Here is a 15,777-nt window from a genome sequence, read left to right on the forward strand (position 1 = left end):
AGTAGAGGCCACACAAAGGTCTGTAATAGATCAAGGCGGAAGCGGGGATGTATGTCTCTGACAGTGATTGACTACATGTTGTTGATCAGGGGTGCCAACGCCGCGATTTCAAGATGCTGAATTCGGCTACTCGTTGCTGACACAACTCGCGGTTGTTTGATGGCATGTACAACTGTATTAATGTTTAAGCAAAGTTGAACACTGATGGCGCTATTTAACTAAAATCTCGTTTGTTTCTTACAAGGGGTAGAGACTTGTTTAATGACATTAAAGCATCATAAAAATGAGTAACATATAGTAATATCATGAAATGATTAGGCTAAATTATATTTGAAATAATGTAAATAGCGCCCTCAATTTTCACACAAATATACAGTTTATAGAATAAGAATTACTACAAAAAGACAGAAAAAATTTCATATAGAAACGAAAATGTAAGTTAAAAATATATAAGTGTGTGAAAGCTGTTGGTATTGCAAAGGTCTAGAATTGAAAGTTCTGTAATGTTTTGTTAGAAACATTGATAAATGATCACATCAAACAACCGTAAACTGACGACAAACCGTTAATGCGGCCAAGTTGGTCAGAATTCACTTTATCAAGAATCAAAGAAGATTTATTTAAGCAGAAAGCTAATGATTTCACTCTGCCTCACGTGTGCCCCTACAAACTTATCATCATGTAACACATAAGCGTCACTTGACGCCAACTTACTGCTGTTAAAGTATAGAGTCTGCTGGTCATTAATATCCACACATGGTAAGGAATAGTTCAAGAGATTTCAGTTCACATGCACTACAATCGTGCAAATCGTGTTAAAGTTGCCGTATTTGGCAGAGTAATAAATAATACTTAAAGAGGTGAATTATCTAGGCTATGGAGCCGTTTCAACAACACCCATCATTTAGTGGGAAAAGGGCATTGAACTTTGCACAGGAGGTTAAGTTCAAAGTTATTCAAACTTGCTCATAACCCACACCATATTGTGAAAATTGGTCTCATTTTGTTGAAAATGGTCTCAAATTATTCATCTTGTTGAAAGAAAGGATAAAAAGAATAGTTATAACTCTCTAAGAGTGTTTAATTATCCATTTAACAACAACTCTCAAGGTCAAATATAGAATTCAATACGACTAAGTGGATCTTGTCCTATTTTGTTTTATTACCAAGGTAACAAAACATCCTTCATAAGGAAACCTATTCTTTTTCTGATTTTGCATGGCAAAACAAATAGTTTAAAACCAATTGCAATAAAATCGGAGCAACTTTCATTTACACTCCCGTGGAGCCAAAATTCGATCTATGACATCACAATGTTACCTATTTGCCCATAACTCCATAACCATATACAGACCCTTTTAAAAATCAGTCCTTTTTTACCGACGTTTTACAGTTTTAGCTGAAGAAGGTCACTTTCTGGAAAATTGAACAGCCTGAATTGAACAAGGTCATCTGACCAAACATCACCTCCAATTCCTCATCTTCAGGATACATTTATGTATTGGAAGCTTGAAACTCCTTGAAAATCTGTGTTTTAAAGTCGAGTCGCTCTTTTTGTACGGGTATAAGAAATTAAACACATTATTGCATAGTCATGCACGTAAGAAGGCATTATTAATGTTTGCATTTTGGCTTCTTATTGCATAACAATTAACATTTTCCCATCCGCTTATCAATAACCTCAACACTAACATTATTTCCCATATCGTCGGGTTCATTTTATAGTGTAAGGGGATTTTTTTCGTTTTCTTGAAAATTGGAACATACGTAGTCAATGATGTACTCTTTCATTTTGTCTCAATAGCCAAAATTAGCTAATTAATTAATAATAATTAGATAATTACATTTGGCGTATGGTTACAAAATTAAATTTTGTGTTTTGCATAGTAACCCTACGCCACTTTTATACGCATATTGTAATAGTAAACAAATTAAGAAATATCGGCAAAATGAAAAACATTGCACGTCATACTGGCGTATCATCATACTTCATTCCATAGTCACCTTACGCCACTATGGAATGAAGCCGACGTAGAGTAAAGATATAGGGATTACACAGCGACCGAGCTGACGTACGTTTACGGTATTGTGTTTTACATGTTTTCCATACTGACGTGCTGCTCGTCAATTTGCCAGTAATATGTCTGTATTCTTTAGTTATATAAAGTTAAAATCTATTTATTTATTATAATGAATGTCTGATTTACTTGATTTTATATTGGCATTTCTTCAAACCTGACTTTCTCGAAAAGTTGTTTATTCGCGGGGCCCCACCTTACGCCACTATGGAATGAAGCCGACGATATGAGCAATTCTTCAGGCAGCACTGCATATATCCGCCACTGACTTTGGTGGTAATCACTTTGCTTGGCCATTATGGTAGTCATCAACTTACAAGGTAGCGGCTACGAAAATACACAACTAAAATTATTAGTACTTAACAATTTTAAGCTTCAAGCGGCCAAGCATAGAATTCGGCGCGGCCACGAGCTAGTAGCCAAGGGTTTATGGTGGGAACGAAAGTCAATGGCGCAATTAAACAGTAGGCCTAGTACCTTCATTAACTCTTTCACATAGCCGTTATCTACTTACATCAATAGTCTTATTTCATCTTGATTATAATATTAAACTCTATAAATAAACCTGCATAAAATGTGTGAATCATGTCATTAATAACAATAATTTATCAAGTGTTCTCGCATCGTCTGTCATGGTCTGTGCAAGCATTATTGAACGAATGTTGTTCCACAATTATTGTCGACAGCTAAAATTTTGACTATAACATTCCTGACGTTAGTGGTGTGATTCTTTTGTTATTCTGTTTTTATTAAGTTCGGGATAAGCAAACAAATCCAACTGATTTTGACGGTGGCGGTTCACAAAAAAAAAGAATTTCATAACTTAAACCGTTCGTTGAAACCGAAAAATCACTTCCATCTGTTATTAATTGTCAGTCGCTCCACGACGACGATTGCGTATTCAGCAATACATGTGGTGTTTTTGTTGTAGTTTGCACGAATCAGAAGAGTGATTACAACCTGATAACCAAAATTCATTGTTTATGTCATACTGGTAATCATGGGCTTATGAAGGCAATCGTCAGTCACGTAAAAATGATGTTTGTTGCATCCACAATATGTTGTTCTTATACTCCTTCTTATACAATTGTATTTATGTACAACTGAATGGAATTGTCTAAAATAAAACAACACATGTTAAATAAAAGGTTACTTCAACCACAACTACTTTAATGCAAAAAGGATGAAGAATGTAGAAATCGGAACAAGTAACATATGTTTGAGGTTTCAGTGTACGAAGTTGTTATTCAACATACACCACGACTTCAGCTATAAAAACACGTATTGTAATTTGTATGAAAATGTGCTGAAAGATCACTCATCCTCACAATCATTATTATACACTCGCAGTTTGTGCTGTATCATTATCCTCCCATCTCATTTCAAAACAGTTTCTTTTCAATTGATTAGCAGCATATGTTTCCTTAGTCAACGGTTCCAATTCACTGCATTTCACATTTTCCTCATTATCTTCACTTTCACGTCGTCCATTGGGGGTTTCATCAACATGATGGACCTCGCACGTTATTACCACCTGCTTCTTGCCATCCTTCTCATCCTTTTTATTTGACCCCTCAGCGTCCAACTCATCTACTTTAAATCGAGCACTTTTACGCGCTTTCACGCTTAAAACAGCATGCCTAAAAGACGATATATGACGTCCCTCGCCTTTGGTGGGACTAGCGCCTTTAGAAGACGTTCCGTTAAGTGTTTGAAGTTCAAGATAATCTCCTCCTTCATTGGGTTGATTTCTTTTACTACCAGTTCTTACAAATCGCCTCGAAAAAGGCGGAGAAAGCCCCTTTAAATGTTGATCAACTTTAGGCTTTTTAAGTATGGAGTTTTTTAGTATAGGAGTAGGCTTATGATGTGGAGTCATCTTGAGTATTCCTTTTAATTTTCCATCCCCTGTTGGGTGTGGCCCATAACCTGGTGATAGAGATCCTTGCTTGGCTACGGGTCGCCAGGTTCCGAAACCTTCCCTGCCGGGCTGTGATAAATAGAAAAGATAGAAAGTAAAGAAGGGTAGGTTACATGGTAAAAAAACATTATTACTCACTGCAACATAAGGTTGGTTATCTGTACAATGTGTATTCTTTATTCCATACTACACCAGGCACAAAAAAACTCGTCAACAACCTGATAATTTTGGATTATTCTGAAATATACATTTTGTCTGTTGGTTTCTCATTTGACACCCTGTTTGTGAAAATCGAGTCAGAATTAACCAAGATATGCGCCTCCAAACCCTCAAACCCCAGAATCAAAAGTTGCAATTTTAACTATTCCATTGTGCCTGTTACATTGTGTTCTTTATTGATTGGCCCGTGGTGCTTATGTGCAATACAACGATGCGTTCCCATTGAAAATCGTTGAAATTGCAACTTAAGATTTTGGGGTTTGAGGGTTTGGAGGCGCATATCTTGGTCAATTCCTGTTCGATTTTCACGAACAGGATGTCAAATGAGAAAGCAATGTCCACATAATAAAATGTATATTTCAGAATAATCCAAAATTATCAGATTGTTGAACAGCAAGGATGACAATAACTGACGAGTTTCTTTTTTGCCTGGTATATAAGTCGATATTTTAATAAGAATTTTACTAAGAATATATAGCAAAACAATAATGATATAAAAAATTAATATTAATAGTATCATTAATATTAAATCCATTAAATAAATCCTGATGCTGCACACAATGACTTCTTTCAATACGGAACTATAACAATAGTATTATGCTAGTGGTAAAATTCTCTGATGCATGCTATACGATTTTCAGATTCATATCAGCGCTATTATTCAAAAATATCTCGTCACCAGTGGCGTAGTTCGACACGCCCCATTTGCCGATCATATCTAAATATTTGACCTAACGTCGTGGAATAATAAGTTTTAGTACCTCTACTTTCATAAAGGTCACTCTATGATTGTACAGGTGTATATGTAAACGAACTGTGTACTAATGGATGAGTATATTTTAGATCCTAGTTCAGATATAAGTGACTTAATGGAAGATGATAATGTCAGATGGCGTTCCTATCTATATCAACATAATACATTACCTACATTTGAATGAAATTGAATAATATATGGACGGTGAAAAGAAACCAGAGCAAGGCAAACCTCAAGAGTAATAGAATTAGTAAAAAATTCACGAAACCTATCGTTAAGTTTCATATTTGACAGAATCAACGTCTCTAATGGCTTTAAAGTGGCACTAAAGTGTAAATTAGTTTTCACAAGTTTTTATAATCAAATTACAAATTCACAATCATAACAACATAAAAAAGCGATTTTCACATTTTATGAGACTCGAAGACTGAGTGCATTCTCAGTTCAACATGTCTTGTAGTTCGTTTAATGTGTTTGTAATGATATAAATGATACTAATGTTCAAATCTCTTGCCAGATTCATTATTATATGCACTTTTAATGCTACCGTAAAAACTTGATAGTTAGCATATGTGCTTTACTATCGAGCGCTTTTAAAACATGCAAACATGAAGAGCACCATATATACTAACAATTTAACCTGCAAATGTGTGTCTCAGCCCCATTAGCTCAGTTAGTAAAGCGCCGGACTTTGGTACAATTCCATGTTTTCAAAAGCGCTCGATAGTAAGCATATAAACTAACTCGAGTTTTACGGTATATATAAAATGCCTTTCTTTTCTCTGAATATGTTTAAAAGTTCCAAAGAAAGGCTTTAATGTTGAACGCGACCTTAACATAACTGAGCTGATATAATAATGGGTTGACATTGCATATATTTTTAGCGCGTTAAAATCATCATTGTTAAGTCACGAAGTAAATAACAAATGTCCTTGTGCTGATGCTCATGACAATAGCTTGTTCGAAGTCAAACGTGTCAACAATATCGGTATTTTTAAAGCTCGTGACAATGACGATAGGTTGTTCAAATTCAAACGTGTCTATACTGTCAATAATATTCAAACTTCAATTATACAGGATATAATGGTGTCAGAAATGTCAATTATTACATGACAATGACTTAAAACATCGCGTTGTACAAGAAAATTCACCAGTAACCAGCCCAAACATGGCGCCTCCTTCATTGACCGGCATATTTCCAAACACATTAGTGCAAAATATCTGTGATGGTCTCTAATGAAGCGCTTGCCTTTGCTCTAAGTATTAGTTCTAATTATGTCCCGGGGTAAAATAGTAGGTCATGAACGTAAAGATTTTTATTCTTTGTGAGGGAAATCAATGGACAGTTTATAACTATTGTGTATCGGCACACAAATTGATGTATATTTGCAGGAAGGGAGGTGTGGATGTGACGAGTGGATGTAGGGATGGGTGTGTGGGGTTTGTGATTATGTGGGGTGTGGGTGTTGATGTAGGCGAGAGCGGTTGGTATATGTGTATGGAATAAATATGTGCAGGGGTGCGTTTGAACACAAACACACCCCCGCACACACGAAAAGGTTTTCAGAGTACACCCAGAAACTGGAAAACTTACGCTGCCAATACATTTGATGTTGCCGTGATAACAATGCATGAAGTACTTTTTAGGGGGCATCTATAAGAGTTGTAAAACTTACCCTACCATCAAGTTTGTGCTCGATAGGATACAGTTATATACAAAAATGAACCATATGTCAGGTTTATTTGGTTCATAAGATAAAACTTTTTGCAGGCGACATACATGATTATTTTTTCTATGGTTACCGATAAGAGGTACAGTCGATGTAGAGATTTTGTGACATCGCGAATGGTCACCTGTTGGAGGAATATTATTGATTATTAGTCTAGCGTTTATTCACTTGACGTTTTCGCTTGCAACGACATATCGTTTAAAATTTGATAAGTAAATTTCGTGTTTTTCGACATCGACCATACAAGATCAGAAACGGGCTAGTCGTCTCGCAATGACATATTGCATAAGTGATATCTGAATCTCAGCGATCTTACTGATCCAGTTCAGTCCAGTCATATCAGCCAGAGCGGCACCGGGTTGTCAACTTAGCATAGTATGACCATTTTAGATGGCTGAAGAACATGATCATAAATTCTTGAGGGAGGCGTATGCTATTCAGTTGCTGCAGTGGAGTACTACGTCGCCTCCCAGGTAATAGTGTTTTTTGTTGTGTATGTTTCTCTTTCAGGGATAAATAGAAATTAATTTATCCGCGTTTAAGGTCACGCATAGAATAAGTGGAAAACTTACCTGACTATCGAGTTTGTTGTTTAATAGGAAAATATGAAATCTATTTCAGAGTACATCCGAGTTCTATAGCCAAAATATTAAATTCTCGATCATGAGAGCCAACTTGGGTACGCACAGTTATTTGCGCCGAGCGTACTACGCAATTACCGGCGCTTACTGCGCAAACACAGCTTTTGAGAATTTACCAATCACACGGTCGTTGCTAGGCAAGGTCAAGGTTCGGTCATGCAGGTCGCGCGATCGTGTTATTCTATGAAAAGTACGCTGACGCAGAAGGTACATCCTCTCATGATCGAGAAATTATTATTTTGGCTATAGTAATTTACTTTTATCAAATTTGGTGATGCATGCTCATAAGATACAAATCTAGATAAAGGAACCAAGATCTGAATAACTTACCTTATACTCACGTTTTATGTTTTGTTGCATAGAAATTAAAAGTGTTTTTAGGCTCACCGGGAACAGGAAAACCTACCCTGCCATCATTTTTTTTCTGCTGTATAGGATAAAAGGTTACATCCAGACTTCCAGTGTGTTTAGTCCGAAATTGGTGCATAGGTTGAAAAGTTTTTTAAAAAACCTGTTCTCAGAGGGCACCCAAGATGCACAAAATGTACCCCGATCATCATGTTTTGTCCATGTATGATAAAAAAAAAACGTACCTTACCCTCGATATGCTGACAGTAGGAACAAATTATACATATTTTCACGATACACCAGGACCTAGGAAAACTTACCTTACTATTAACTTTGCTGCTTCATATGATGAAAATTGAACCTATTTTTAGAGCACACCAGGGATATGGAAAATTTACCTGATCATCAAGTTTTACTGTTGCATAGAATACAAATGTATCACATTTTAATGCTCTGCGTGCTACCATAGGGGTGAACATAAAAAAAATATATTTTTATTTTTATTAAAATATCAAGAGCTATCTTATATAAGAACCACTGAACCAATATTAGGTTTGTTTGTACTAATTTTAATGCATTTTTCCTGCTGATTCCAAATATGGTAATGAAAATGTGCAATTCTGATATTTTTACAATTTTGTGGTCTTCAGTCGACACCAGCGTGGAGAGAGGATCTGGGCAAAATACCAAATGCGTTTGCTTCATAGGATATAGTTAGAGTACACACAAGATCTGGAAAACTTACCCTACCGACGAGTTTACTTTTGTGACGATTATCATTCAGGCAGTAAAAATAAGACATTTTAGTATCACAATCTGCACATCTGGGCTTATTAGTTTTGAGTGGCAAATTTTCACATCCGAGCCTGGATGGATCATCACACCAACTGATATTTTGGTGGCAAAAGTTCGTTGATTGTGCATGTGCAACTGCTGAACACCTGGGATGTGATCATTTGACGATGCATCCTTGATTAGATTTGAAAAGTTGCCACTTAAAACTGATCAAGTCCTGATGTCTAAAATGCAATTCAAAATTTCATATCGAGTTTACTGCCTCAAAGGATAAAAATGAAGCCTATTTCCGTGGGTCACCCAGGATCTTACCATCAAGTGTGTTGGCTAGATAAAATACATTAAAGCATTTTATCCTTATTCCAGCAACTAGAACTTACTTTTGTTGGTAAGTCTAAATACGATGGAGGTTGTTTGAATGAAGACTTCTTTTTAGGCGTATTTTCCGTCGATGAACCCGTTTCGGCACGTTGTTCGGAAGACGACGGTGATGTAGTATCTTCAGCTTCAGCATCGGCATCTCCATTTGAACGGAACGACGACGACGATGATTCACTTTTCTTCTTCCGTTGACCCTCAGAACTACTACTGTCGTCGTCATCTTTAGGTTTAGCAACTTTGATCATAGGCATATCATAGTTTTCCTGTGTAAAAAGAATACACAAAACAAAAACTAATACTGTCAAAAGAATGAAATGAATTATAAACGTTAACGGGAATTTTCAATGTCATGTTTTTTATGTACTTGGTGCTAAAGAGAGCTTTTTATTGTCTTTGATTTCAACGCACCTGTCTAGTCTAGATGAGAATAGATAAAACTGACAAGTAATTGATTTCTTGGTTCTTAGTTCTAATGTTTATGTGATCATTAGGAACATTTGGAATAAATGATAATGATCATCCAACGGTATATCCTCTCTTTCGAAGGACGTTACACTCATAATTCGTTTATTTAAATTCAAATTTTAATCTGAAGAGGGTAAAACTAAATGGACTTTTCCAGTTGAAATCCATACACCCCTATGATATTAATCTCCCACATAGGGAGATAAGGAATGTAGATTCCAAATGAAGTCACCCATTTAGGAAACCCCATTTGAATTTCATACTCATGATGTGGAAGTATAGGAGTTTGTATGGATTTCAATTCTCGCTATTCGCAATAAGGGCGCCGCCAGCGGTTTTAATGTAATCGTGATGTATCATGGGAAAATCGTGATGTATCATGGGAAAAGGTCGACATCAAGTCCGCGCAATACGAATATTACCATGCTATTACATAGGAACACGTGATAATATTGTTTAGTTTGCCAATATAACGGTATTACACGCAAATCGATAGAGAAAAATTAATTGTGCACATTTCAAATCACATTATTAAGTATTATTGAGTATCGATTCGCGTGTAACACCGTTATATTGACAAACTAAAAAATATTGTCACGTGTTCCTATGTAATAGCATGGTAATATTCGTATTACGCGGACTTGGATGTCGACCTTTTCCCATGATACATCACGATTACATCGCAAACCGCTGGCGGCGCCCTTATTGCGAATACCGAGAATTGGAGTAGTCTAATGCAGATGCAGATTTTTGAAGGCAACAACTTTCCAACAAAATATCCGGAATGAACAGGTAATATGAATCTTTTAAAATAGAAAAGGAGTATTTTGTGATCTCTTTTCATGACATTTTTTAGTAGATAACCAAAAGACAAAAGATTACTGCCAAATTTTCATTTGATTCCGATTTTCCGAGTTATGCATGACCATGTGTATCGCATTGCTCCATAGGCGACTGTGTTGTGGTAATTTCGTTCTGGTTCAAATTTGACTCGACGATATTTTTGCTAAGCGAATTAATCTGCAAGAATTTGTTGTATATAAACATTGAACTTTTTGGGGAAAAGTGCGGGGCGGGGATGAGGCTGTGCATTAAGAAATGGCCCTTTAACTTAAGGGTATCGACAAGGATGTGTACCGTGTGATACATTGGGTAAAGTGTGACAGTGTCATGAGAGTATACAAAATTACAATAATTATGTCAATATCTTTTATTCTTTAGCAAAAAAGTCAAGAATCATTATATTTTTAGAAGCTGATAAACGCCAAATTGCTCATCACCGAAGAGATTGATGTTTGTGTTTTCATACACTTCCGATGATTACCTATACAGCTACTTATAAAATTCTTCTATATATCATTATTAATATCTTTTAACTAGGTCTCATGTTGTTCAACACTTGACACATTGTATATACATACGGTATTCATATTCTCTTTCTCAGCCGTTTTTACTGTTTCATCCTATTTTTGACGCCTGCATTATGTATTTGACGTGCCTTTTCCTGTCGTTCTAGTTTTAAATGTCATAGGTAGTAAAAAAAAATTCGCTCTTCGATCAAATCAGTATTTCAAATCGTTTTCAGTATTTGCAATAGCTGCCAGGTGTAATAATATATCACATTTGTACAATACAGAATGCAGAAATGGTCAAAAGTTTATAGCGCAGCTATTGCCGATAGGGCCTTTTTTGCACTAACCCCTTGGTTTTTTTCATCTTGCAACAATGTAATATGACACAAAATAAGGTTAACAAATGAAAATGTAGCAAAGCGTAAATTGTGTTAATTGTCCTGCTCATGTGTGACCAACCATAAAGAGAACGCTTGATTATTTCCAATTCATTTTGATCTGACAGTTTTGTTGTTGTTAATAACCATATTGTGTAACCCTTAACATGATGTCCTCAACTACTAATAGCCTCACTTATAGAGGCCTTGCATGAAATTATTGATTGGCTCCAAACAAAGAATTTGAACCGGTGTCATTCACCGTAGTTATGGCGGAGTACAGTCCATTCAATCAAATGTTGTCATCAACCTATTTCATCGTAGTGCAGGGTTATGTGTGTGAGACGAACTGTCACGGTAGATTGCAATCATGCTTTTGTTGAATGCATTTGAGTAGTCTGCCATATTTACGGGATGATACGTCACATGCAATGCCTCTATATCTATACTCAACCCCACCTAAGCCCCACCCAGTAAAACCCACCTCACACACAATAATTACATACAGACTATGGTAAGGCTCGGTTCAGATTTACTCTTCTTTATAGATACATTCCCAACAAGCCCTCTTAAACGTTTTCTTGCATTTAGACCGCTTATTGCCATAATTCTATAATAGCATCATTATCAAAATGATAATCTATGCAACAGCGCTTAACATGTGATTAGGTTTGGCAAATGCCTACAAAGTTCTCAGGAGTGATACTAAACCGAACATCATAGAAATCTACACTATGAAAATATATGTACGCACAGAAATAACTTCTATCACGAGTTTTAAAACCGATTCGATTTGTCGAAATGTAATTTCTATAATAATTCCATAAGTTCTACCGGTATGTATCATTTGAATTCAAACCCTTATATTATATTTTAATAGCATCTCATTTCGCCAAACAAAATCCCCAAACGTTGAGTGACGCATGGTTTTTAAAAATCAGAGCACAAATTGAATTTTTGTGTTTATGTTTAACATACATTAGAGTGTTTGTGGAAGACTTATGTATGCGCAGAACGCAGGTGCCAAAACAAACCTGTGTTATTTCTAACGATACTTGACGCCACTTGATATCAACCTGAAACATCCATGTTTTAGCATTTATCCACTTTTATTCACTATAGTGTCAATTTTGTGGGACATAATAATTATTTTCCTGTAGTAAACGGTTGAATAGCTCAGAATAACACTAGGCACCGCTAAGATGCGTTGATTTGGGTTATATTATGCAAGGATTTGGATTTACGTATACACTAACACAAATCAACTAAAATAGCTGGTATTCTTCGTCAGATTTTCTAGTCTCCATTTTCCAAATTTGAGACTTTGCTTTGCAAATTAATTATCCTGATTAAAAATATGAAAAATGTAAGAATAATTTCCGTGTGACATTTTAGAAACAAATTCCTGATCGAGGATGCTTCCTTGGGCAAACTCGAGGGAAAAGATAAGACTATAATATTAGCCTCAAAAATAAAGAAACAGTTATTAATCAATGGAATTGAATATGAAGAACACGCTTAGGGAACAACAGGAATGTTCGACGACGTCCTATAAACGAAAGTCAGCATTTCATACTTTCATTTCAGTGCTTTTGTTTATAGGACTTTATCGAACTATTGGTTTGTTCTTTAATTTGAATTGTTTTGATACTTATTGAAACAAGTGTTGTTTAACTACATGATCCGCTAGTCCACACGTCCAAATTTTACTAGTGTCCTATCCCTAACCTTAAAATCATAACCCTTACTCTAAACTGTTGAATCCTTTTATTATTTGCACTAGCGAACCTTTTCTCCGACAAGCGAACCTTATAATCCAAGACCGACGCGACGTCGCGACGTTCTGTCAACCAGACCAAAAATACCGTACTGCACAGGTCAGCAACCAATCACGCCACGCTTTTGCCCTGACGTCAAACGCAAACTAGTCATTTTTTATTCGGTCTTAGATTATAGGATTAGCGGTCGGTTCTCAGTGATTTAACCAGTTTCCCGTTAAGAAGTGGAGGATTGATACATACGAAACAAAATTTATCATTTTCAGGACGCAGGTATAAGGTAGCACATTTGATTGTTGAAATAAAATTAAAAGTGTTTTTAGGCTCACCGGGAACAGGAAAACCTACCCTGCAATCATTCTATATTATATTGAATAAACATCAACCATACGGAAAGTGGTGTTTTAAATATACACAAGGATTTTCGATATCATTTTACGTAGTTGCAATGCTGTCGTATAAATATTTGCTTACATCGGTTTCCAATGGATCATAGAGTAGTTTTGTCTTATTTATCTTTTCTATCAACGCTCGTATTATTAAGCCACCATCATGAGTGTGACAAATACGAAGATAATATATGGAACCTGTCATTTCGTCAAGCTCAACAATCATTCAATTTTAAATTACTTTCTTCTTTCTCTCTCGTTTTACTCCCTTTCTCCCTCTATTTCTCTCCTGCTCTCTGAACATGTCCTTAGGATCTCCTTCTGATTCGCTTTAGAGTAAAGTTTAGACGTTTGTCAATGATTAGGTAAATTCCGCTGACATTTTCACAGCGATGTGATGCGCAGAACAGTGTACTTTTCCTTTGTATGCATGCAAGGTATGTTGAAATGATAACTTACACGGTGATTCAATAGTTTCAACTGCTATCTGAACAATTACAATATTAACGAATCGATGATAATGGCATAAGTTTCTATTGAATAAACTAACTCAAATGAAAGAAAATTCACATTTCGTATATTAGATCTAAGGTGGTTGCTGTAATATGCAATCTATCAATGTCATCAAAGTATAGGCTTAATTACTTAATTGGCAAAAGCAATTTGGCAAATATGGGCATCAAAATTGCATTAAACCCGTTTATAACCGTCTCATTGCCAGCATGCAGTATAAATGATTATGTGTTGTAATAGTAAATGACCATTAACCAGAGTTCTACTCAGAGGGGTTGTACTATCTCAAGGTTTTTCACCCGGCATAAAAAAAACGCGCGTATTTACACCCAAACGACTTAAGCTAATCGTAGATCCATCCTTTGCGCAAATTTAGGTGATAACATTTTTCCCAAGTACCTACACGAGTAAGGACCGACAATCAAAAATGAGCAGGGAGGGGCACATAGGTTTCTACAGTAAAATCCATGATTTTTTTGCTCGTTTAAAATAATTGCAAGATGTATCGACTATTTACTTGGTAGATGGATATATAGACACAAATCTGATAAAAAATCGCATGTTTATAGAATTTTTAGCCGAAAATCAATTTTGCCTATACTTTTGCGAGGGCGCGCTCACATTATGACGTCAAAGCGATATTATGTGTGGAATGCTAGCTTGTACTTATTTTGGTATCATTGGATAGAAGAGATGGCAACTTATCGTCTTCCGTGTTAGGCAGATTGTTAGGAAGTGTTTCAACATTATTTAGTGCAACTTGTCTTAACTTTCCTCTGTTGCATCAGTAAATATGTACATATACATGACCGCTAAGGGTTGTTTTTTCCTACATTTACTTTTTTCATCTGCTATTGTTTCAACGTTGGTTTAATGGTAAGGCATTGAGTGCAATTAGTCTTAATTCGCTATGCAATTAAGTTCCATACGTCATACAATTTGTCCAAAAAGTAAAAGCAAAATGGGCTGTTCCACAAATACATACACCCCTATGGAAGACATGACTTCCATCCATTTAAAATCATGTGTGGGAACTTTAGGTCATGTATTCCATAGCAAGTGTATTGTCGGCTTCAACTGGAATAGCCCTTTTCTCCCAGTGTGCCTCGCAAGCCGTGTAATTAAAGATTCAATTGCCTGGTCATCAGGTTCTACAAGTACCGATCAATCTTATCGTACAATTCCTGCCCCTTATATCGTTTTCAACCGTCTTTACCCGATATGCTATGCTTCCATGCTTAGGTCGAGTGTGCTGTAAGCGACCACAGGTTCCTGCATTTAATGAATGTCTCATATATCTGTTGTTTTTCATCTCAAGTCTCGTTTAGGCTGTCTATTTAGGTTATATCAACTTATATGACTGATTATTCTAACTTTCTTTTTAATATTTTAGCATCCAGTGATATACTTCTAGTTATATATAATTCCTGGAGCATTGGTCAGCTATATAAAGCAGATAAGACTTCCCTTGACACAATCGCTTAGATTTAACCCACCCTACTGTCCTTATAATGCAGTATTCTAATTACAAAGTTAATTGCAGCTCCACAGTTTATGGAAAGCCCTGATTATTATGCTAGAGAATGCTGATTTTACGGTTTGATCAGATTGTCATGGGGACAACATACAGCGTCAGGGTATGAAAAGTACGAGGGATACAGTTTGACCAGTTATCGCGTTTATCGTCCCTAAGGGTTTTCGTTCTCAAAACGTCATTGGCAAACCTATATCATTAGGTCTATATTATAATTTATATGAAGGTGTATTCTCGAATCTTGGCTAACGGAACAACTTTACTTGGTTTCTTTATACTTCGGGCTCAAACGCTATGCTCAATTAACTAAATTGTCCAGAAAACGAGTTGGGCCACTTTTGTCATTTTCGCGCAAATCAAGATTGCATTGAGTAAAATTAGCTTTCATGATGAGCAATTGCATTTGTGCTTTTCAGAAAAAACTAAAAGGGGTCATGGTCTTAATGTGATATACAGTATAATCAGTAATATATCTTGGCTAACAGTAAAACTTTACTTGGTT

General features: G+C 36.0%; 1 protein-coding gene across 1 annotated transcript in view; it reads right to left on the reverse strand.

Moving 5' to 3' along the window:
* Positions 1-1,120: 1,120 nt before the first annotated feature.
* The window catches only part of LOC140147933 (uncharacterized), a 269,908-nt gene continuing 255,251 nt past the window's right edge, over positions 1,121-15,777 (reverse strand). The window contains exons 7-8 of the mRNA XM_072169728.1: positions 8,867-9,130; positions 1,121-4,068 (exon numbers count right to left, since the gene is read on the reverse strand). Coding sequence (XP_072025829.1) covers positions 3,415-4,068; positions 8,867-9,130 — 918 coding nt within the window. The 3' untranslated portion in view covers positions 1,121-3,414. The remainder of the gene's footprint in view (positions 4,069-8,866; positions 9,131-15,777) is intronic.

This window comes from Amphiura filiformis, chromosome 3 (genome assembly GCF_039555335.1).
Source record: "Amphiura filiformis chromosome 3, Afil_fr2py, whole genome shotgun sequence".
NCBI lineage: Eukaryota > Metazoa > Echinodermata > Ophiuroidea > Amphilepidida > Amphiuridae > Amphiura > Amphiura filiformis.